The sequence below is a fragment of the Orbicella franksi genome, chromosome 8 (genome assembly GCF_964199315.1).
Source record: "Orbicella franksi chromosome 8, jaOrbFran1.1, whole genome shotgun sequence".
In the NCBI taxonomy this organism is placed as follows: Eukaryota; Metazoa; Cnidaria; class Anthozoa; order Scleractinia; family Merulinidae; genus Orbicella; species Orbicella franksi.
The window spans coordinates 28,884,744-28,908,462 of NC_138152.1; the positions used below are offsets into that span (position 1 = coordinate 28,884,744).

The following is a 23,719-nucleotide window of genomic DNA, read 5'->3' on the forward strand; positions in this document are numbered from 1 at the left end:
AGTGATTTGCATGTTCATTTGCGTGTAAAAAAAAAAAAAAAAAAAAAAAAATTGAATTAATTATCGTCGGTAATTGCGAAATCGCCTCGACCACGCGTGGCGGGAAAAACAAGTCATGTGACTTATGTTTTAAAAAGAAAATCTTATCATGTAACGGACATTCGAAGTCAAGTCAATCAACAGTCGCGAGCAAAACATCAAGATAGCAATCAAAGGGATCCGACAACCAGGAACACAAATTGTAAGTTTCGAAATCGTTTGTCGCTTCGATTTAGAATGTTGTAAATAATAATTTATCTTGTAATTATTTCAATTTTAGTTGACTACGATGTAACCACGGACGCAACGAGCCGTGTCTCTAGTTCAAATAAATCTGACAACGTTTGATCCCTGGTGGGCTAATTTTCAAAGTAAGTAGCGCCTTTAACCGCAGGAGCGAACCACAACTCCCTAAATACCTCAAGATCTTTGGCTTCTCAAATGAGCCAATCATAACCAGGTGAGAAAGGGTGTGGAGCGGGGAAGGGAGAAGGAAGGGAGAGGATGAGGAGGAAGTGGAGGAAGTGAACGAAGTGGACCAAAGTGGTTCAAATCTAGGCCTTGGCCGATTGTGCTCCTAAAAGTGGCATATTATGCTACTAGCAATGATCGAAAATTTGCCAAATTATGCCAAAATTATGCCAGAGTTCCCAAATTATGCTCCTGATTTCCGAAATTATGCTCACAAAAGGACGTAGATTCTAAACATAGAGGCCCCCAAATGCGCAATAACGACACCAAATTATGATGTTTTTCAAATAAACTGTTGTTGCAAATTTATTTGTGTTTTATGGCAGTTTGTCTCGGCTCGGCCATCAGCTGTCCAAATGCTCGTATCTCTGAACCGTTTTTAAAATGCCTTCAACGACACACATTGCAAGAACATACTACCTAAATTTAATTTATTTCTGTAGAAAATACACCATATTTACTACATTTTATGAATTTATGCTCCAAAAAGTGCTAAAATTTGCTAATTATGCCGTGGCAGTGCTCGTTTAAAAATGTCTGCTTTTTTGCTCCAATTATGCCAAAAATTACGCTAGCACAATCCGCCAAGGCCTATTCAAATCACGACTCACGGCTGACCACGAGAAAAAAAAAATTCACTGAAGGGGAAAAGTAATAGGTTTTTTTTTGTACCGAATGTATCCTTTTACGGAAAGACTATCGGAAAACCTCGCATGATTTTTTTTTTTTTTTTTTTTGGCCTTTTGACTGTGCAAGATTCTTTTTCCAACCGCAACCCTTTGCACGAATTTTGTTTTAAATCTGCTTTCTACCATATTCGCCTACGCGTGGCGCATTTGCTCTGGGCCTCTATGCGAAGATCTTCCCTCGCTTGGTGGGACGGTCCAGAGAAGGCACTCCAAAGCGTTGACGTTGATGCCTGAGGCAAGACCTTTGAGGGATTCTTTGCAACTGAACGCTTGCTCTGACACAGTTCTCCATGCAGCAGCCGTTCGAGCAGTCGGCTGTCTGGTATTTAGACAACATGGCCAGCCCATTTCGCCTGTGCTTTCTGTAAGAGGTTGTGTGCACAGGATGCTGGTCCGTTAAAGGACCTCCGTGTCCAGAATTTTATCTAGCCACCTGATGTGGAGAAGTCTAAGAAGACAGCTCAAGCCGGGAAAGTTGTTAAGCTCTTTGTAGTTTGCCCTCCCAAATTTGGTACAAAGGGTTAATGAGGGGGGTGAATAGGTTTTCGGATCGACGGAGTTGGCCTTAAAAAGCGCATGGATTGTGGATTTTTGCGGTAAATCGAGCGGATTCGTAGCCTGCGAACGCAGACGTATTTCCGGCTGTCGGACAGCCCCTCGGGTCGGTAGTGCCCTCCGCTCCAAAATGTCAGTCCAAAACGAAGACTGACTTATTTAAATTTGAGAAATAATCAAAATGTATGAGTTGTGATTAGTTGAGATAGAAGAGTTGACAAAAGTATGAGACTCAAAACAAACACTGTGGCTTTATATAAATGGGATCCAGTGACAGAACACTGGAAAATTGATCGCACCTTGGCTGGGTTATAATTAACTGGTATGACACCAAAATGCAACCCTTCTTCTGCATGAATTTATTTTCGTTGGGTTTCTCTTTCCAAGAATTTTTTCCTGCCATTTTCCCTTGCTCTAATTTTTTCTGGGTTTTTCCCTACTCCCTAACCCCGACACCATCACTTTTCTAATGATCCGTCCCTTATACGAATATTCAACACTGTAATATCATTGTGATTTTAATCTTATTTCTTTATATGATTCAACTCGATAATGATGACTTTTGTCCAAACCTACCGAAGATCAACAACTTCAACAGGTTTATTCCAGTATTGACATTTCTATGCACGGTTTTAACCGATTCGTAATAAACAGACCGAAACAACAAGCAACCTAATATGAGGCCCTGTTAGAAGGGTAACCATGTCCCCTGTCTGAATTTCGCTACCAGCCATGTCGGCATTTCGCAAGATTCCTATGTCGCCTGTCGGAATTTCGTCTCAGAGGAGTTGTCACGGTCGGGAAATTTGACCTTGTTCGATTGAAACGAAGCTACACGTATAACACATCGTAACACCTTTGTTCAGTTATTAAAAAAAAAACCGACACAGTGCGCTTAAGTCTCACGCATTGAGCATGAGGCTCACGCAAACGAATTCAATCTTGCGCTCTCACGCTGAAACTATTATTTCTCACGCATTGAAGCTTCCTTGCTGTTTTATTCAAGTGCATATATAATTAAGCATCTCTGAATATAATTTACTCCTTGTACGCTTTGCACTTGCTTCGAACACTTTTCAGCAGTAGGAATTCTTATGCAGAGCCAGCATTTCTCCGGTCAGTGGGTTTAATGATTACTTCGTGGTTACTTTTAAAGCATCACATTTCGACTCAGAATGAAGGAAAAGACTTCTTAGCTACTTCAATTTTTCAAAATTTTCTAAGGGACTGGGGGTATTTACCCCTAACAGGGTCTCTAATATCAGCGTTCAGGAAATTTTCCAAATATGATTCAGCTCAAATTCAACTCGAATCGCTCGAATTTAGTAAGGCCCTCAATAAGAGACTGACAGAAAACTAGACCTGTCTATATTCTCTCTTTCTTGATCACTCGAAAAGAAAGAATCGAACTAGAAAGATGCGTGACTGAGAGTGTTAATTACATGTATTAAGTGAATACTTCTTTGCCATTGAGAAACCAGAGAAACTGATAAACCAGCAGTCGTTTCCTGTCCAAATCGCAGATTGTCGCCAAGATTTTGGTTGGTCCCTTCTGCGCTCCAACTCAGCTCCCTCCCTTCCATCCACTCTTCTCTTACTTCTCTTGTACAACTGTCAAGCCTGCGAACAGAGTCCCAGGCTAACAACCGCCAGGCAGGCTAACCAGCATAAACTAAACTACCTGACTGGTTTTTTTTTGTTAGTGCCACAGGAATTTTTTTCTTCCGGCTCTCCTTAGAAAGATTACGTTAAGAGTAATCTCTTTTTAGCCGCTGGAAGACTAAAGCCTTGTTCAAACGGGAAACGTTTGGTGATCAACCCCCAGGGACTCCCACATAAAAAGGACCCGGGTGCTCATGGAAATTTTGAAAAGAACTCGTAAGAGGTACCAAGATCTTGCCTTGTGGGTGTGGCTTGGAATTGTTTTCTCCCCTGAGAGGTACAAATTCTAAAACAACACATTATCTCCTGTCATATTACGTTGGTTACACAGCCCGACGCCTTCAGCGTTGATCCTAGAAGTGTGCAGGACACCTATCATATATGAACTCAGTTAATTGACCTTGCTCTCCATGAGTTCTCGTAACTCAGTGGATAGAGCGCCCGCCCGGTGTTCGGGAGGTCATGGGTTCGATTCCTGTTGGGGACTCAGAATTTTTCTTTGTCCCACGCTCGTGCCATGTTGATTAATTCACCTTGACTTTTAATTTTATTAAACACCATCAAACAAGGTGTCCAAATTAAGGAGGTGGAATTCTCCGGTTTTCTCCTTCATTTCCCCTGTGTATTTCCCTGTATTTCTCTGGGACCCTCTGGTCTTCTATCTAAAGTGACGGTACTTTGAACAGGAGGAAAAAGTTTCAGTGGACAAGTTAGCAGTTTGCCAGAACACAATTTTGGGCGCAAAAATTTGAACCTGTTGTTCATTTAAGTTCTGATTTTAAAAAGCAAACCAAATGTTAGTTTTTGAAATTCGGAGAGGGTCTTAGGTCTTAAGATTAGGAGGGGGTCTTAGATCTTAGGTCGTAGTTTTTGAGACACCCTTCGCGATTTAGATAGAAGTCCTACAGTCCCTTAAGTTTGAAACGAAGATTCAATAATACCTACTGGAGAAATCAAAGTGGCTATGAGCTACTCAACTTGGAAAATGGATCGTCTGTAAACAGTGACAATTTTGATGCCACTGACTTGAGGCTTTAAAAAGCCCACTGGTAACGGTAAGAGAATACACGAGGAGATGTAACACCGTTGAAAACATTCATGAAGTTATTCAGAGGTGATCCTCGTCCGAAATATAAAGAAAGTACGGCTTCCTGCCCAATCAGCAAAGCAAGTATAACCGGATTCTCATTTTCATTCCTATTGTTTTTCGTTCTTTACTTTCCCAGGCGATATCAGTGATTTTTTTTTTCTTTCTTTGTTACCTTTTGAGAGATCTTAAAAATACTGAAAAAAAAATATACAACGTAGAGTCATAATACCACAAGGTTAGCAGCACGTCTCGTCCGCTCAACGAAATTAAGCCCTGTTCGGCGGGGTTCCTACTTGGATGGGTTACCAAATACGAATATCCTGTGTTGTAATAACTTCTATTTTTTTTTTCTTTTATTTTTTTCCTTCCCTTTCCAAGGCGATATTAGTAACTCTCCCAGTCTAGAGTATTTATCAACTAATTTTGTTCAAATCATTTCGCCATGTCAGTACTCATCTTTGAAGCAGCCTAAGTATCAGGCTTTTCTTACTCGCGGGGTAGGAGCAGGAAGCACCCGGCAAAGAAAAGTCTGACACAATGGTCTTTATTGCTCCACCGCCTTTAATCTTTAATCTTTAATAAGTATACTCCTGAAACAGTGGAACTATACGAGGAGTTGAGAATAACATAATAAAAGCACGTAATAAATAATTACAATATGTATATATACAGTAAAAATTATAAGTTAGTAAAAGATAAAATAAAATAGATTAAGTATAATCTCGTCGAGATAAGTTAGGAGGTCTGAATATACATTATACAAAAGTTTTAATGGCTGCAAGAGCAATAGTCTTAAAATTATTTATATTAAGACCTCATAACGTAACAAGCGTCATTGTAGGTATTAATCGATCAGAAACATTTCTGGCTGTCATGTTTACTTTGCATGCATCACAGAACATTAAGCTTAAATTAATTAAAGGAGGCATTTATATCGTAAACGCAAGGGTGAAAAATTCGTACCATGTTTCTACACTGTACACTTTATCAGCTATCAAAAACTCTGCTGGCTAGAAGCTTCCAGATTTCAAAGATTCTCCCCACTTCTCTGATAGCCATTATTCGGCGTTTCCAAAAACTATTTCGATCTCCACGTCAGATTTGAGATTTTCATCTTGTAGGCGCGTGGCCTAGTTGTTATTAGGGCGCTGGATTTGTAATCCGGAGATCCCGGGTTCAAATCTTCCTCCCTGCCACTAGATGGATTTGTGATTGGCAGTCCCAGATTCAACTCCTCCACGCTTTGTAAATAGCCAAATGGTCCGCCTCCCACCAGTTTGAATTTTTAACAAGTTTCTGTTAATTTACAATATTTGTTTGCTTATTTCAGTGTCCACAATTAGTACAGCAGTGCTAAGCACTTCGACACTTAAATAAAGGGATTTATTTTATTGATTTTTTCACATGTCATATCTTCAAGTAAAGCTGATTTCACACCATTTGTATTTAGCCTCTTCACTTGTTGCTTTCGTATTAACTCCAGCGGGCTGACAACCAGCACTGAATGCGTCTTTCTTGTTCCGAAACCCTATTCAATGTAGATCATTTCTGCGGTAAGATATTTGTACTTGCGTCAGAAATTCAAAGAATAATTAACTTGACACGGTGCAATCGACTGTAAAACGGCCTTGGACAGCGCGATGTACGGAACCCGGGGGGACTCCTATATGAAAAGATCAAGGATGCTCGTCGTCTCGAGTACAAATCAAGGATTCTGGTCTCACTTTGGGTGTTGATGACGAAACGTCACCATTCGTAGCTGTCAAAGTATCCTTTAGGCTGCACTCGGAGAAATAATATAATAATAAAAGAAACGCTCTCTTTTGTTTTCCGCTGATCTCTCTAGTACGCGAGTCGCTTAGAAGTGCGCGCGGGATCCTTTCTTGAACAGTGGCTAGTAACTGAACCTATTCCGTTTTAACTCGTATCTTTTAGGGTCTAATGAAGCTCGAGCAACGCCCACATTAGTCTTCTTTAGGAGTTAACTGGGATACAACTGCGTGTTGTTTCTAGGAAATAAAAGTGGTCAAACACTTAGAATTTCTGTTAACTTTCTTGTGTATGGAGAAAAATATAACTTTTTTTCCAAGGGAAACAATTTTATTTGCAATAACACAAGGGAAACAATACTTAAAATACAATTACGAACCGTACACTCTTTGGACTACTTACATCACTAACTCTATTTACATCATATTGCTTTAAGTATTTACACTACTTAAATTACAAAATCTGCACGACTTAGAGTACATTGCAGTGGAATCCAGTGTTTTCAAACCTCCAAGGGAAACGAAAATTAGTTCGAAAAATCGGACAGTTCGAGAAATCGGGGGATAAAATTACAGTTTTCGAATGAGGAGGGGAAACGACTTTTGGTTCGAATTATTGGGAGGTTCGAAAAATCGGGATTCCACTGTACTAACAAATACAGTAACGACCAGGGGCAAAGAAAAATAAAGGAGAAAAATAGATAATTATCATTACAGCTTTAGGTTGTACGATAGGAACATCAAAAACAGACCAAAGGCATGTGGCAAATTACATTAAAATTAGCTATACACCTGACAGGAGATTAGAAATAGATTAATGGGTAAGAGATAAATACAGAAAGGTACAGAGAATATAATCTAAAATATTAATTAAATCCTCATGTATCCTGCAAGAGATTTCCATTTCTTTGTGTCTCCACTTTTTATTTCTATTTCATATTGTGATTTAGTGTGCATTTGAAATGCGTAAGATTTGGACGATCTTCTTTTGTTTTAGCGAGCCATATGTGTTATCGTGCTAAGAGAAAACAGTAGTTGATAAGAAGCCCAAATTGAGAGATATCTGGCCTCAGACCCAAAGCAGTAATATTTGTCAGAGTACAATCTCTAGAATGTAAATTTAGATTTTTCAGCCATTCAGTAAGTTTATTCCAAAAGTGAGATTTTTGGCGGCATGACTCAGGGGAGGTGTGACAAAAAACTGCAATTTTCATCACCCTGTAGAACTTTTCTAAATAAAAAGTTATTGGTTGGTACACGTCTATCTAAGAATTTAAACTGAAACTCTATCAGCTTAGTGCTCTTGGTGCATTTTTTAGCCAAAAGGTAAGCAGCAGTCCAATTTATGTTGTCATTTACTGGTAGGCTACAATTCTCTAGCTACTTCTTTTGACTTGACTCTGGGGTTAAACTCTACTAATCAGTTTTCTTACATACTAATGTAGTTGCTTTTTGAACTTGTAAAATTCTTGTTGTAAGTGGCTCTTATTCGTAGTTAGTGTTCTGTAAATCTTGAAACATGATTAGAATCAGTCCGGAGAGACTTTACAGCCGATATTAATCCGTAGAAGCTGAGAGGGCTAGGGTCTGTTTCATACTTACAGCGGAAATCATTTATCGAAAGAAAGGCGTTTTCCGGTCCTAAACGATGTTTCACCTGAGTTATTCCCCTTGTAAACCATTTTTTTTTTTTAAGAAACTGTCTTGTTGGCTATCTTTATTAGAGAGTTACGCCAAAGTTGTTGATCCAGAAAGTGATCTCTCGATGTTATTTCAGGTTCAAAGTTAACTTCTGACCAGATTCCTAATAGTTCTTTTAAAAAGGCGTCCGAAGTTGTTATTATTATCTTTCCATCTCACAGGTGATATTACCTTGGCGGAGCTAGAGAGCAGCCGTTTGGACGTGTTTGGCGAGATATGCTTAAAGATTGATAATGGAAGATTGTGGTTCAGACGCGACTACGAACGGTTAGCTTCTAAGTTTAAGAAAATTCCTCTCGAAGTACGCAACTCTTTACGAGATCAGCTCGGTGTTGAAGGCGGGAGTCCCTCTAAGATGCTGATGACTCAGTTACAAACAAAATATCCGCAGCTTACTCTGCGGCAATTTGCTGAGAAACTAAAAGAAATGGGGCGAAACGACATTGTACAGTTGCTTGTGACACGTTCAGCACAAGACCTCTCACCGACCCAGTAATGCTGGGTAATCTGCGGACTACAGCAGTGCTGTAAGATGATCAGCTAAACTACGAAAGACAAAGGAGACAAAAGAGACAGAAGAGACAGAGGAGACAGAGGAGATAGAAGAGACAGAGGTTGGTCTCAGTGTAAAATGTTAGCGGAAGACCAACTAACTCTCAGTTAAATGAATAACATGGTGTCATTTTCAAATTGTTGGCAATTTTCGAGAGTGTCGAAGGTAAGTCTTGTTGAACCCTAGGGCTACCCTAGCTGCCTTGTAAACGCCCTTCTAGGGATAACTCCCCTACCCTGCTCAAGCCAAACAACTGGGCTGAACCAGGGCTGCATTTGACATTGCAACTTGTTGTTGTTGTCTGGCAATAATACGTAACATAACAGCATGCGGTAACACTTGTAAACAGCAGTCCAGACAGGAGAATCGACTTACCAAGCAGAGCTATTCCCTTGTCGGCCATTTTGTTTGCGATTAAGTTGTTCCGGGTGGTAGGTTAACACTACCTGTAAAATTTTGCTTTTAAACCCAGGCTATCTTTGACCCTCCTGCTAGGGTAACCCTTCCTCTTTGTAAACAGGGCCTATAAAGGATGGATTGAAGCTCAGCAGGAGTCGAAAACGCAAGCATGAAGACACACCCAAAAAAGAACTCATCATTACAGCTTATGGATACCCCAAAAAACCAAACCAAACAAAAGGAAAAACAAACAAGCATAAAAAACAAAACACAAATATCAAATAAAATAAAGATGAAGCTAAATTTATACCAATTTATTATTTATACGAATTTGTACAATTTATGAATTATTATTAATAAAGTAACCCTTCAATTAATCAACCGATCAATCGATAAAGTATTTTCATTAAGTTTAGGAGAAAGGAAGGCTCTACAATGCCAGTTTCACGTTATACTGTGAATATTGTGTCAAGTTGATTCATTTAAAAGTATTGCTACTTTTACAGATGTCACGGGTAGTGTATATTTTGCCGATGACAATTATATATTGAGAAGCATTTGGAATGAATTCAGTCAGCTTGCTTGCTTGCTTGCTTATTGTGAGAATCCTCAGTTGCTGGGATTATAAAAAGGCATAAAATTCAATAAAAAACATTATATTCTAAGAAGCTTTTCCACTGAGATGAAAATTTTTTTTGTGATGAGTTGATCAAAAAATGGCACTAAGAAATACACATAGATTGTAATTTGAAAGGAAATATATAATATTGGCAGGGTAAAGATTAACGTTAAAATTGATTAGCTGTAGATTAAAATAAAGGATGCTCAGATTCTTTTTTGCATTGCTTATCCGCTGGAGGATAAATAAATAAACAAAAAAATAGATATATCGTGTTGTATTTTTTGATGAAAGGGAGTACAAAAGAAGCTGTGTAGACAATTTGATTTTACCCATTTTTCGACAAGCAATCTTCGATACCAACGAGTCTGCACAGTCACCCCATCAACCTCCTTGTAGTTTTTTTTTGATATCTTAAGCTTTTTGGTTTTTTGTTTTATCGTTAGCTCGGTTGGTAAGTCTCGGGTCCTGTCCTCACTAATGCGTTTTCTATATCGTGAAAACGCGCATTTCATCGGTTTCCGACAAACACCAAGCATCGTCTTCAACAAAAACGCCGTCCACAGTCAGGAGACAGTTAAAAACTGATCCTTACTTTTTAAAGGGGACAGCGCAAAACAGAGGCCTTGGAAAACTCTGAAGTCATTCACATGCACGTGCACATTCGCAACAAGAGATAATCTCTTGTTCGTAGGTAACGGTTGTATGGCCAAAACGCTGTAGAAATATCGTCCACATACATCCAACACGGAGTTTGCCGTTAACAACGCAAAGTCAAGCTGCGTAAAATTCGTCACAAGTGGTATTATATATGCTTTGCTCATTTATTTTATTGCTGTGAAAAAGTGGGGGGAAGGCTGACAACCCCCCCCCCCCCCCCACAGCCCCTTCCGTCCGCGCTGTAGAGATGTGATTTGGCCGAGATGGCGGGCCTCCCAGAAGATTTTTGGCTGGCCATAAATTTCAAGGGACAAAATAACCCGACTGTTTGTTTTTGTTGTGGATCGTTTATCATGTTCCTACAGACACTGCTGGCATTTTGTTTTTCTCTCTAAATTCAGTAGGGGTTATAAGGCGAACGTTTTGGCTAAAGGGGAATGGGAGGAAACATGAGCGCAGCACGCTTTCTTCCCTACTGGGCCATACCGCCCTTGTCCCGCCTTTTTCCCTACTCGGCTACCGCCATACCGCCCTTTTGCGTTCGCGATGACTAAACACTCGTCCTAGTGACCTTTAGAGAAAAAACCGGCTGCCAGCAGACTAGTGCCTACAGAATGGTTTCCATGGCGGAAAATCGAGCCTTTTTTTCTACCCTTTTAACCGAAGAATTATCGAGTGATTCGGTCTCTTTCGTACATTGTTTATTGCTATCAGACAACCTAACGACTGTTACAAACAGCCAGCCATTATTCTTTAAGCATTTTAACAGCACAGTAAACTGACAAGGGGAATGTGACTTCCTAAGGATGCTTTAGGGGTTCACGACCGGGCAGACTCCCATGTGAAAAAATAGGAAAGTTTGTCTCTGTGTTTTTGACTGCCTCCATGGTAATGTATGTACCCATTTCACGAGGAAAAATCACAACTTCAACACCAGGAACAGACATTCGTCAGTTAAACTACCGAAAATGAAACTGGAGTTTGGCCGTAAAAGTTTTTCTTTTTTAGGTGCTTCAATTTAAGATAGCTTACCATTAGAGGTCAGAAATATGAATTCTAGAGCTTGATTTCGAAAAAAAGGTCCACGAATTTTTTTATTTGCAGCGTTTACAGGAAATTTTTGAAGGAGATTTTTATATGTATTTTTCACTGATGTAGATTTATTTTTACTAAGTTTTACAGGACACCTTTGATAACACTACAATTTTTACTGATGGGTTTATGCTGTATAATTTGTTTTTTTAATTATGAAGAGACGGGGGGGCTCTTTGGAAATTTTTACAAGAACCCCTATGAGGTACCAAAAACCCGTTTTGTAGGTTAAGCCCCATTTCATTTTCACACAAGAAGAACCAATTCTAAAAGAACACATTAACTTACACCGTGACTTTTCTACAACAAAACAAAACAAAAAACAGCCATAAAGAATATCCATTGATTACCTGTAAAGATGTATGAAAGCATTGTCATAAATCAGCATCTTATTTAAGTGGCTAAGCTCAAATCAAATTGAAAGAAAAAGGAGATAAATTAAGTCACATTCTGACAGTGCGGCTCCTATGTACACTACTGCTGATTACTGTAGCGGTGATCAGTATCGTAATGATTCGATTTAGCGCCCGGGGCGCTTATTTACTCTTGGTACCTCAGAGGAGGGCGCTTATTCGAGACAAGGCGCTTATTTGGGACGGGCGCGTATTTCTTTTTTGAGAAACAACCGAATGCTCTAAACAAAACTTTAATACGGTATTTATTAAAATAAAGGAACGATAGCAGAAACTGTAACAAATATACGGCAAATATACCGTAACGTTTGAAGGAATTATGCAGTCACATGGAAATAATAGTTGAGAAACTCAAACGAAGATCACTGTTTTTGTAATACGGCATTACGTACCTGACCAGTCAAGGAAGATGAAGCTCGGTTGATACGTACTCTGAGGGCGCTGTAATATTATAATATTAGAATAGGGACGCTTATTAGAATGGAGGCGATTATTAAAAAAAAACACAGTCAAAGGGGGGCGCTTATTCGTAAGGGGCGCTTATCGCAATAGAGGGGCTAAATCGGATCATTACGGTTCTTCAACACGAATGTTGACCCCTAAATGATAAAACGACCACCCCATCACGGCCATATCGAAGTCACCCCTCCCCCCTTTGGGACTTAACGCCTATCGAGGGCCACGGCCCCTTACCCAGGTCTCTAGCATGGGAATTCATTCCAGGTTACGTTTACTGTACACGGTTTCTTCCTAACTGCACTGGTTGCTGGATTTTGGACAAGCTTTAGGAAGATAGTTTCCGATAACTAATTCCATTTAACATGTTGTCGGGTTCAAACAGTTCCTAGTTCTTACTGAATGTCATTGAACTGTTACCACCGCCCTTCAAGAACTTTGAAGAGCATTTACTGCCCCATAGTCCGTCACACAGAAGGAAATGCAATTCTGCTTAATTTGTTGAGATTATAAAGTGGAACCTCGATTTAACGAAGTGGCTGGGGCCGGCCAAATTTGTTCGTTAAATCGAGGGTTCGTTATATCGAAAACCTCGATATAGCGAATTTGAGGGGAACGACCAAAATGTTCGTTATATCGAGGTCATAGTTAATGATTGATTTGTAACACAGGTGACTTCTGTCACGCAATTCAATGCAATTTTCGTCACCCAGAAGTGCCACGTTTTGAGATGCAATTCATCAAGCATGGTGGCTTTCAGTATCAATTATTTTCACTTTTGCGCAGACGCACAGCTTTTGTTTACAAAAGAGCGACACTTTCAGAGTAGCGATTTTAAAATGTTGCAACAGAGAGGTTATACAGAAAATTGTCTATGTAAACAAGGAAACATTGTAATTCGTTATATGGAGGTAGATTTTACGTTTGGGCTTCCGGATTATGTTCGTTATATCGAAGGTTCGTTACATCAAGGTTCTAATCAGTTCTATTCCATACATTTTACTGTAACTTTGGCCGGGACATAGAATATAGTTCGTTATATCGAGGACTTCGTTAAATAGAGGTTCGTTAAATCGAGGTTCCACTGTATATGACTTAAAAGAGTCTCTCTGGTCTTTCCATAAACATTGTAACACGGTTGGTCGTCAGTGTGTACCCAACTTGCTTAATGTAAGCGAGTCAACCATCCGAGGGCCTCTTAATATGAGCCCAATCAAATGGGCGACAATAGCTCGCTTCTAAGATCTTCCATTCTTTTCTTCGTAAAAATTTTGATGTGTTCATACGAGAAGCCGGGCTGACCCGACTATCAAAAGTTTTACAAAGAAAAGAGCTGAGAAGCAAGATCTCGGAAACCGAGCCACCCACCTCGGTTGACCAGGCTCATATGAAGAGACCCCGAGACCGGGGAGGTTAAATGCGCCCAAGCCCCACCTCCTGTACGGTCCCTGGGGAGGGTAGAACAAATTATCGCTTTGTTACATACCCTCCTCTTCTCTGTGGTGCTAATGTCTCGCGCACTCCATATTCCCACGAAAGGCTCGCTTTACCATGACAACCCAACGCAAAAAAAAAAGATTTAATAAATACCCCCTTTAATTATAATCTTTCACAATAAAATCTGTTATTATTCACTTTGCTGCAATATTGAGAAGTCTTAACATAAGCAGTCTTTGGTATTCAAAATAGAAGTTTAGAAAACGTATACATTCAAAAATATCAGTTGAAAATAACAAATAGATAAAGCGCGTCTCCAAAAATGTAACAATGCAATGTGTAAGTGACACGGTGTGTGCTCAACGGAGCGGCCTAATATTTACTATGTACCAAAGTTATCTTGTCAATACATTTCCGTAAATATTTAGCTCCGTGCTATTAAATTATACCTTATTTGCGCCCTAACAAATCAATACATGAAGTTGAGGGACTCAATGGGGTGAGGAGGAGGGGAAAGGTGGGTAACTCTGACGGTTCACGGTTAAATTTTTCCGATTTTGACGGTTGACAGTAACTCTTCTTTGAGTTTAACTTAATACTAACTCTTGTGTTTTTTTAAAGTATTACCTATTGTGTTTTGGAGGTCGTCTTGGTATTTCACGGACAAAATGAAGTCAAATTTTGCATACTCTAAGACCTCTACAAAATAGCCAATAGAAATTACGCGCACTGATTGGTTAAAAATCGTGTCTCAATAAAAACACAGAACTAGCACGAGCTGTTGACGTAATCATTACGTCATTAATGGTAATTTAAAGATTCTTTGAGAGTCAGAAGTCCGTGATGAGCCAATAAAATAGTGAGATTCCACAGACCTTGAAACCATTTGACGGTTAACATTGAACTGCCTCTTTTTCGGACGTTTTACAGCAAAAATTGCAGTTTTTTGGACGGTTTTCGGTTAAATTTTGGGCTGTTTGACGGCTGACGGTTAACCCCATTGAGACCCTCGTAGATAGGGCTGCATTTTGAGCAAGTTCATTTGTTAAAGTATATATCTTTATGTACAATCTTCTAATCCAAATCTCAGAATGAGCATCCGTTTATTATTTTCTATTCTAAATCTAGTACTGAGTATTCTTTCTTATTATTTAAGATTCAAAGGAAAATTTGTCAGGAAAGTCATGGGGGTAAGAAACAACTGATCCCTCAAAAAGAAATTTGACTGAAACAAGGAATTCTCTTTCCTAGCCTGCGAACAGGCCCACGTTTGAGCAACACACGTGCAAGCAGCAAAGTTTAACCTCGTTCCCACGGTCCCCCTCTCTCACTCTTGGTAGGAGGACAGAGAGACCCTGAGAACAACAGAGATCAGAGATCAAGGTAGGCTGACTTCCTTTCTGCACCAGACTCCTCGCTCGCTGACTCCCACTTCGCCGCTCACGCGTGTAACTCAAAGGTGAGCCGGCTCACAGACTATTTCTTTCCTGAAGATGAAAACCAATGCAGAGACTTCTGAGAGGGACTGGAGGCTAACTGGAGCTCTTGAATTTACCCAGGCCGCTGCACCGACTTCTAACATTTATTTGCTGAAATGAAAACACAATTTTGCTGTGTAAGTAATGCAACAGAACTACACGGGAAATATATCACATTAAAGCAAATAAGAAAATATTTTCCTTCTTCAAACCATATTATTGTCTTACTTAATATCCCAAATTTCTTAGAAGGACGAAATCCTGTTGTGAATTGAGGTTGCCATTTGATCTTTAATTAATTTTGACACAATGAGGAGAGTAAATCCAGAATCATCAGATAAAAGATGACAAAAACTCAAAAGATTTTCATGTAAATGCTGCACCAGGAACAGAACCCTGTAAGAGAGCTGACTTGTCTCCAGTCTTCTTCATACAACACGTGGCACGGCACAAGGGAAAAAGTGCGAGGGGGAGCAAGGAGTACCCATCTCACCTTGCGGTTCCATCTCGCACTGTGCCGCGCACTGTAGGAAGTTGTATGAAGACGAATGGGGACGAGTCAGGTAAGAGAGTGTCCACTAAAAGCTGTATTTCTGACTCGACAGCAAAACAAACCAGCATCAGCTGTTGACCAAATGATCATGTAGAATTTCTTCCTCTGGAATTAAGTTTGTGCATTTCTACATGTGTATCAGAACAAATCAAGATCTTGGTAGCAGAGGGTTGTCAATAGTAACTGTTCCTGAAGCTGTTACTGACCTGACTGAATTGGAGGAAATTGACTTGTCAGATAATTATCTGGAAGAATTACCAACAAGTATTAACAAGCTGAAAAATCTGAAAACGCTGAGATTAGACGAGAACCACTTGAGAGAACTTCCTCAAGCCATTGCTGAGTTGAGTAACCTGACCGTACTTAGTGTGAGTAACAACCAGTTGTCTGTTCCACCTTCAAGGAACTGAGGGGACTGTGCTTGAGTAGTAACCAGCTGACGTCATTGCCTGATGAGATTGGTGAACTGAAGGAGCTGGAATGGCTGGATGTGAGAATGGAGACTGGAGACTGGACTTGAGTAATAACCAGTTGACTACATTGCCTGATGAGATTGGTGAACTGAAGGAGCTGGTATGGCTGAATGTGAGTAACAATGAGCTGACAGTTTTATCATCACACATAAAACATCTCAATAAACTTCGGGTACTGTTGTGGGGTGATAACCAGTTGACTACATTGCCTGATGAGATTGGTGAACTGAATGGAAGGAGCTGGTATGGCTGAACATGAGTAACAATGAGCTGACAGTTTTATCATCACACATAAAACATCTCAATAAACTCTGGGTACTGTTGTGGGGTGACAACCAGTTGACTACATTGCCTGATGAGATTGGTGAACTGAATGGAAGGAGCTGGTATGGCTGAACGTGAGTAACAATGAGCTGACAGTTTTATCATCACACATAAAACATCTCAAGAAACTCCGGGTACTGTTGTGGGGTGCTAACCAGTTGACTACATTGCCTGATGAGATTAGTGAACTGAAGTTACAATTGTTATCGGAGACGGCGTTTTAGATCTTAGTAGCCAAGGGTTGTCAAAAGTTCCTGAAGCTGTGTCTGACCTGACTGAATTGGAGGAACTTGACTTGTCAGATAATCATCTGGAAGAATTACCAACAAGTATTAACAAGCTGAAAAATCTGAAAAGGCTGATATCAGAGGTGAACCAGTTGAGAGAACTTCCTCAAGCCATTGCTGAGTTGAGTAACCTGACTGTGCTTAGTGTGAGTAACAACCAGTTGTCTGTTCTACCTTCAAGGAACTGAGGGGACTGTACTTGAGTAGTAACCAGTTGACTATGTTGCCTGATGATGTTGGTGAACTGAAGGAGCTGGTAAGTAGTGTTAGATGATGTGAGTAAAAAGAAGCTGACAGTTTTATCATCACACATAAAACATCTCAGTAAATCTCAAATAGTCCTGAATACCGGACTTGAGTTGTAACCAGTTGACTACACTGCTCGATAAGATTGGTGAACTGAAGGAGCTGGAATGGCTGGATTTGAGAATGGAGACTGGAGACTGGAGACTGGACTTGAGTAATAACCAGTTGACTAAACTGCCTGACGAGATTGGTGAACTGAAGGAGCTGGAAAGACTGAATGTGAGAATGGATCACTGGAGACTGGACTTAAGTAATAACCAGTGGAGACTGGCAAATTGAATGAGCCCATAGTATTGGATGTGAGTAAAATCATGCTGACAGTTTTATCACCACACATAAAACATCTCAATAAACTCTGGGTACTGTTGTTGAGTGATAACCAGTTGACTACATTGCCTGACGATATTGGTGAACTGAAGGAGCTGGAAATGCTGCTTGTAACTGGAAATCCTTTAACACTGGAAAAAATGAAAAAGGTTGTGAAAATACAGAAGATTTGAAGCCAGGCCTGGCACAAAACAGTATGTGTGTAGACCTGCACCTCTTAGGCATTCTTTTCAAAATTTCTGACGAGCATCCCTGCCTTTTTTATATGGGAGTCTCACTCCTCCCCAGGCTTCACACGAGAACAGTGGCACAAGAAAAGAGAATTTACATTTAGATTAACAAAAATAAACGAGTGACTATCCTTTCTTTTTATTGCTGTGTTTTCAACAGGAAATAGAAGAAATTTATCCGTGTTTCTATTGAGCTATAGAAAACTCGTGAAAGATTGAAAGAGTTGAAAAAAGTACTCTCCTAATATTTCACTTGTGTTTCTATTAAACACTTAGATTATGGGCTCAAGATTTGTTGCATAACAGTTGACGAAGGCACAGTCCAAGTGAACTATCACGCATAGTAATCAAGAGTGAACAGTCTAAATGTTTTAGTATAAATCTACTACTTGTCCAAAAATTTCTCTAAATCCTTTTCACAAACACCTCGAAAATGCAAAGAAGCAGCCGCCATTTTGTTAACAAGCGCACACTGCTATACAACTCACTATCTACAACTGAATAGATAGTGAGTAGCATAGCCAATCAGAGAATAGCATTCGTGATAGGACACACGTATATTAATACTCGATAGAAACACGCAATTTTTTTGTTCAATGTTTAAGGTCTTGCATGTCATAAAATAAAAATAATCATAAAACAACTTACATTTTGTTAGCACCAATGCTTGCAAGTATGAAGTTCTTGTGTTACCTTGTGATGTTGCCACTAAACAGGACACTCATGTTCACCAGCAATTCATTGAACAATCTTTCCTTTGGCTTATTACTATGAAATCTATTTACTGCCAATCTTTGTAGTTCTACTGTCTTGCAATTCTTTGATGCCTTCTAAATTGAAGTCACAAGCTGCTTCATTGTCAAAATTTGATTCTAACAAGACTTGCTCTGCAAACCTGGAAAGAGAATAAAAACAAAACTGAATAACCAGATACTAGTAGCAGCTATTGAATTGTTGTTCAGGTCCACTTGATGGGAGGCATTAAGGACGTTCGCGCTAATTGTTTCTGCGCATCCTTACTGTGCATGAAATTCACATGCCACGTCATGCATCAAGCGCGCGCTAAGTAGTAAGGTGAACAATAATAAGGCAAATGGCCACCGCTACAACTTTGCGTCGATTTAACGCTCTTGGACATTCGGTGACCCCTATTTTTCTTTTGATGGGCCATTTTCTCAACCGATTTTCTACCTTTTGCAAAAAAATGAAGAAAATCTATCGTGTAGAAGTTTGAATTTTTTGCAAAATGCACCATCAAATTCCGTTCATTTGACCTCTCCATTTAGCTGTGCGTCAGTTTCAAAAGCCTCTTGAAGGGTTAAGGTTTGTGAAAATGATGGCAATATTTAGAATTATTGATGCCACAGATCCACTTATGCAAAATATTGTTAGGACAGTTTGCCTCTGTTGACTTATCTTTGATATTTCAACCTATAACGCTGGAGACCATGCTGAATTACGCACACAAATTTATCAAAATCAGACTAGTTTTCCACACGCTTGATCTCTGAAACGAAGTCAGTGACCCCCAATTTTTATTTCATTTCTGAAACAAGTATATCATTATCTGTCCGCAGTAGAGGTTTTAAAGAAATCTATCCAGTACAAAATTTTCGCGCGAACGTCCTTAAATTATTCTACGATGATGAGTGCAGGTAACCTCCTTTGAGCAGTTTGGTGGGAATCATAGAAAATAGTATAATACAGATAGGACCCTGTGTGCACTCCGATTGGTCAAAAAACTATGTTTTAACAGAGTATTAAACATAGAAAAAGCGTGTTTTATTGTTTTTTTGCCACATTACCTCTATATCATAAACCAAATCAACCTAGAAACCTAAGCCATGTATTACACTGTGATAAAACACTCCGAACATTTGAGAACACTAGTGAAATATAGAAATCACTCGCCTGCAGCTCGTGTTTTCTCTTGTGTTCTTAAATGCTTGTCGTGTTTTACATGTATCACAGTGTAAAACACCGCTAAGCCTTCTTCATTTGTTAAAGAAAAGCCTTATGATTCATACTAAGCAACACAGTGGAGGATTAAAGGTCAACATCTTCCAAACTTATTCCAATCTACTCACAATTTTGTCATAGTCCCTGCTATAATGTAAACAGTATTCTATCACTATTTTCTCTTGATCTTAGTTGCAAGATCTGATCAGCTGAAAAGCCATGTAGGAATCAGAAAACCATGTTTTACTATTTCAAGTGTGTTATATCAAAATCATAAATTAGTGTTTTACTCAACTTTAGCTTTATTTGTTAAATAATAACTTAATGATAATTCTCTTGAATAAAACAGGTAATTAACATTCCAAGGAGACATACAAATTTGTCTACAATCACGACAAGATTATAAATCTCTGAAAAAGAGGAACAGTTAACATACCCAGGAGAAATATAGAAAATCATACACCTGACAAGCAGTCACTTAATGTACACAGCATGATGTAGTAAGTGTTACCTTGTATGAGTTGAAATGATGTACATTATTAATAAACTGTCTTATAACACAGTGTGTTGCCAAAGTCTCACCTTGTTTGGGTAGCAGGCTGACGTAGTGGACTTCATGAACATGGCCCAGCACAAGTGGGTTGGTGCTGATCACATCACCATCAGGCCTGATAGTAAGGTCACGGTGATTTGACTGACTGCTAATCACATCAATGTACGTTTTATAGCAGTTTGCAGTCGCATACAGAATCACGTGATCGCCCCATGTGCCATCTTGCTCCATGTTTGTAAGATAATCAGCCCATGACTGATATCCATTGATGAAGTTAAACAGATCTGTTCCATCAGGCTGTAAGAAGGGAGAATAAAAAGGCTAACTTTAGGTCAGTACACACATACGGGGGTATACGTGTGATGGCAGAAATGTCCCTCCATAAAGTTACATGTATAACGGAGAACCAAATTTTGAGATCTTTCCTCAAAACAAATTATTTTAAGGCAACTAATCCCTGTACATGGCGATGCCCAGTTTTCTGCCATCTTATCGGACTGCAAGTCCAATTCAAATGCTGACACAAATGCTGGAGTCTGATTACTTGGAACATATTTTCCCAAGCCACAAATCATTGTTAAGATATTTTAACCCGAAAAAACAAAATAAAATACTAAACTTACCAGTTTTGGGTTCTTTCTGAGGTACTGCACTATGGATTGTCTTAATTCTCCATGCGAGATCTTGATTCCTTTCACAAGGTTCAGTTGTTCAGACAGCGCATGAAACATGCAGTTCCCCGACCCTTCATTGTCAGAAATCACAAAGCCTTTGTCTGATGCAATTTTCTTCAACTCTGCTGATGGGTCAGTATTACTGTTGAAGTTGCTTACACTGCGTTGAATTTGCTGAAGATTCATGAACATTTGCCCAGGCAGATCTAAAAAGAAAAAACGTGTAAATTCAGGTCACTGCACAGGGGTTACTCACTGGAATCTTTGGGTGGAAAGGGAAAGTGATATCTGTTTCTTCAAATCCTATTTGAGACAAAAACACCTCATTTTTAAAACTCTTAGTTTCTATTAACTGAGTTGGAAAATGGCAGTGTGTAAACTCGCATACACAGTCCCATGGAAAGAGATTTATAATACAGTCACTGAACTATGCTTTTAGGATTTCTATATGAAAAAACTACAGTCAAACCTGTATATAATGGCCCTGTATTAAGTGGCTAGTTTTCGAAGTCCCGATTTTTCACTCAAACAAACGCTGTATTTGTTACCTGAATTAGGCGGCCACCTCTATTAAGCAGCTGTGGCCACCCTGTGACAGTCCTATGTTTGCCTTTCTTATTTATTTTTACCTGTATTAAGCGACCACCCTTGAATGAAAACTAAACCAAATGTCATTTTATGCAGTATTTTATTGTGTTTAAAATGCAATCCATCATCACTAATAAGAAATAACATGTACAAAGCTACTGTAAGCTGGTAATAGGCCGTTTAGTATCGTTAACATTTTCCAGATGTCTGCAATGTGCTGAAATACAGTACCATTTCATTAGACCATGCTCAGTGAGTATTTTTAATGATCCTGTTTTAAGTGGCCAGTTCCTCAAGTCCTTAGGGTGGCCTTTATATACAGGTTCGACTGTATACCTAATTCCAGCCTTAGGTCAATTACCAATAAAACATTTACTGTAGAGCAATACAGAAAAATCTGACTAACTTTCAAACCAAAACAGCCCAAAAATCCATGTCTTTCAGGCTCCCACACATCCATATAGCTCATTTCTGGAAGTAATGCCTCCCCCTGTTCCCTTCAATGTTGACAATGTTACTGCAGAAAATATTGCTACATCCTAGTATTGTTGCTACATGCTTACCTGGGGGTAGTGGAGATTCACTTGTCATCTGTCCAACTACAGACTCTGCTGAATCACTACACTGACTTGTGGAATATGCTTCATGACTTACAGGTTCTTCTGAAGCTATGAAAAAGAAATAATTAAATTCATCAGCCTGTCTCCACACCCACTAGCATCTCTGCATGCTCCCCTTTTATAGCAAGACAAGGTAACTTCACTTCACCCCCCACAGCCCCACCCCAACTTTTGAGAAGTACAATTTCTTTCATCAAAACACTTGATAAAGAGCTAAGAAACTTATTAAGGGAAAGTAAAAAAAAAAAAACACACTTAGAATCACTCCTCCAGCTTTTCAGAAGGACCCCCTTATGTAGTGAGAAAAGACATCATATCTTTGCTAAAATCCCCTCCACCCTCACCCCTAAGCTTTGGAACATATCTGGATTCACTTAGAGTAAAATTTGTTCAATAGTAAAAGGACTAGAGATGGTTTACTGCATGATTTTCTGGATATGCTGTGAAACAGATGAACAAACAGGAGAAAATAACACCAGAAAACAAATCAGGTGAGTCTCACTTGGGTAACATAATTATTGATCATGACAATGTAAAAAATAGTAAGTCAAAGCCTTACCATGAACCAAACTCCACATCTTCTCAACAAGGGCTTCACACTGTTTCTTCCAAATGAACTTCTCTTCATAGGATGCCCGTAGTCTTTGAATCTCTTGCAGTCGCTCTGCTCTGTCTTTCAGGCGTACAGCTCTAATTGCCTTGGCCCAGTCTTTAGGGTCAGCAGAATCCACCACAAATGGCTTGCCTAGTGGTAGAGTGCGCAGTGTATCTCCAAATCCCGAGTTTCCACTCACAAGAATGGGAAGACCAGCAGACAAGGCTTCCAGTGCAGTTAATCCGAATCCCTCTGTCCTAGACGGCATGATGACAAGGTCAACTTCACAAAACAACTTTTTCAGTCTTTCCTTACTTTGTATAAATCTTCGGACAAACAACTGATTTCTAGAGATTCCACTTTGCAGCAAGTTTTCAGCAACTTCCTCCTGTTTCCCATCTGGTGCACCGACAAACACCAGATGATATGAGCTGTCTTCCAGTTCAGCTATTGCTTTAGCCACAATGTCATATCCTTTAAGACTGAAGTCTTCAGGATCACCACGGCCAAAGGTCAACACCTTAAACTTATTACGCTCACTTGCTGCTTGTGTGATGTCTGAAAACTCACTGAACGTGCCAGGTGTCAGCTGAATGATGTCTTGGTGTTTCTCACAAAAGCGCAGATAAGAGGAGTATGCCTCCGTCAACTTGGGTCCAACTGCTGCCACAACATCTGCCAATTCACACAATTCTATTTCAATTCTGCTCTTCTCTTCACCTTTGGAAATGGCATTTGGATAGTCTTTATGCATTCCAAGTTCTTCAGGAGCAGTATGCAGTACTTGGACCCACTTACATTTGTGTGATTTTCTGATGAATTGGGCTTGTTTACCGAGCTTCCCTCCATGGCCCACTATGATGTCAATGGTAAGGTCTTCTGCTGGGGAACTCAGCCAGTCAAGAGGGTCATCGTAGCCTGGACGTCTCTCTGCTTCTCTAATGGACACTTTGTGGCTTTCAGCAGTCCTCTTCCCTTCTTCAGAACAGGAAAATTGTGGGACTAAGAGGGTGACTTTTACTTGCTCATGTTGAGCCAATTCTGTAGCAAGCTCTCTGTTTATGGTTGACAAGCCTCCTTTAGATGAATCCCACTCACTGGCCAACAGAGTAACACTCAATGCTGTACCAGATTTCCCTTGATTCTC

The 23,719-nt window shown here is 39.6% G+C and overlaps 1 protein-coding gene and 1 pseudogene across 5 annotated transcripts in view; one reads left to right on the plus strand and one right to left on the minus strand.

Moving 5' to 3' along the window:
- LOC145496102 (uncharacterized) overlaps positions 1–23,719 on the minus strand; it is a 492,363-nt gene that overhangs the window by 41,752 nt on the left and 426,892 nt on the right. For 4 of the 5 annotated variants that reach the window (XM_081475729.1, XM_081475732.1, XM_081475730.1 and 1 more), the window contains 5 exons: positions 21,921–22,025; positions 20,719–20,975; positions 20,125–20,392; positions 18,232–18,478; positions 17,395–17,484 (listed from right to left, as the gene is read on the minus strand). In XM_081475729.1, the coding sequence (XP_081331855.1) occupies positions 18,456–18,478; positions 20,125–20,392; positions 20,719–20,975; positions 21,921–22,025 (653 nt within the window). In that variant the 3' untranslated portion in view covers positions 17,395–17,484; positions 18,232–18,455. Of the gene's footprint in view, positions 1–17,394; positions 17,485–18,231; positions 18,479–20,124; positions 20,393–20,718; positions 20,976–21,920; positions 22,026–23,719 lie in introns of those variants that run through there. The other variant, XM_081475728.1, reaches the window with a different exon arrangement.
- LOC145495752 (uncharacterized) lies at positions 11,380–18,225 on the plus strand (annotated as a pseudogene).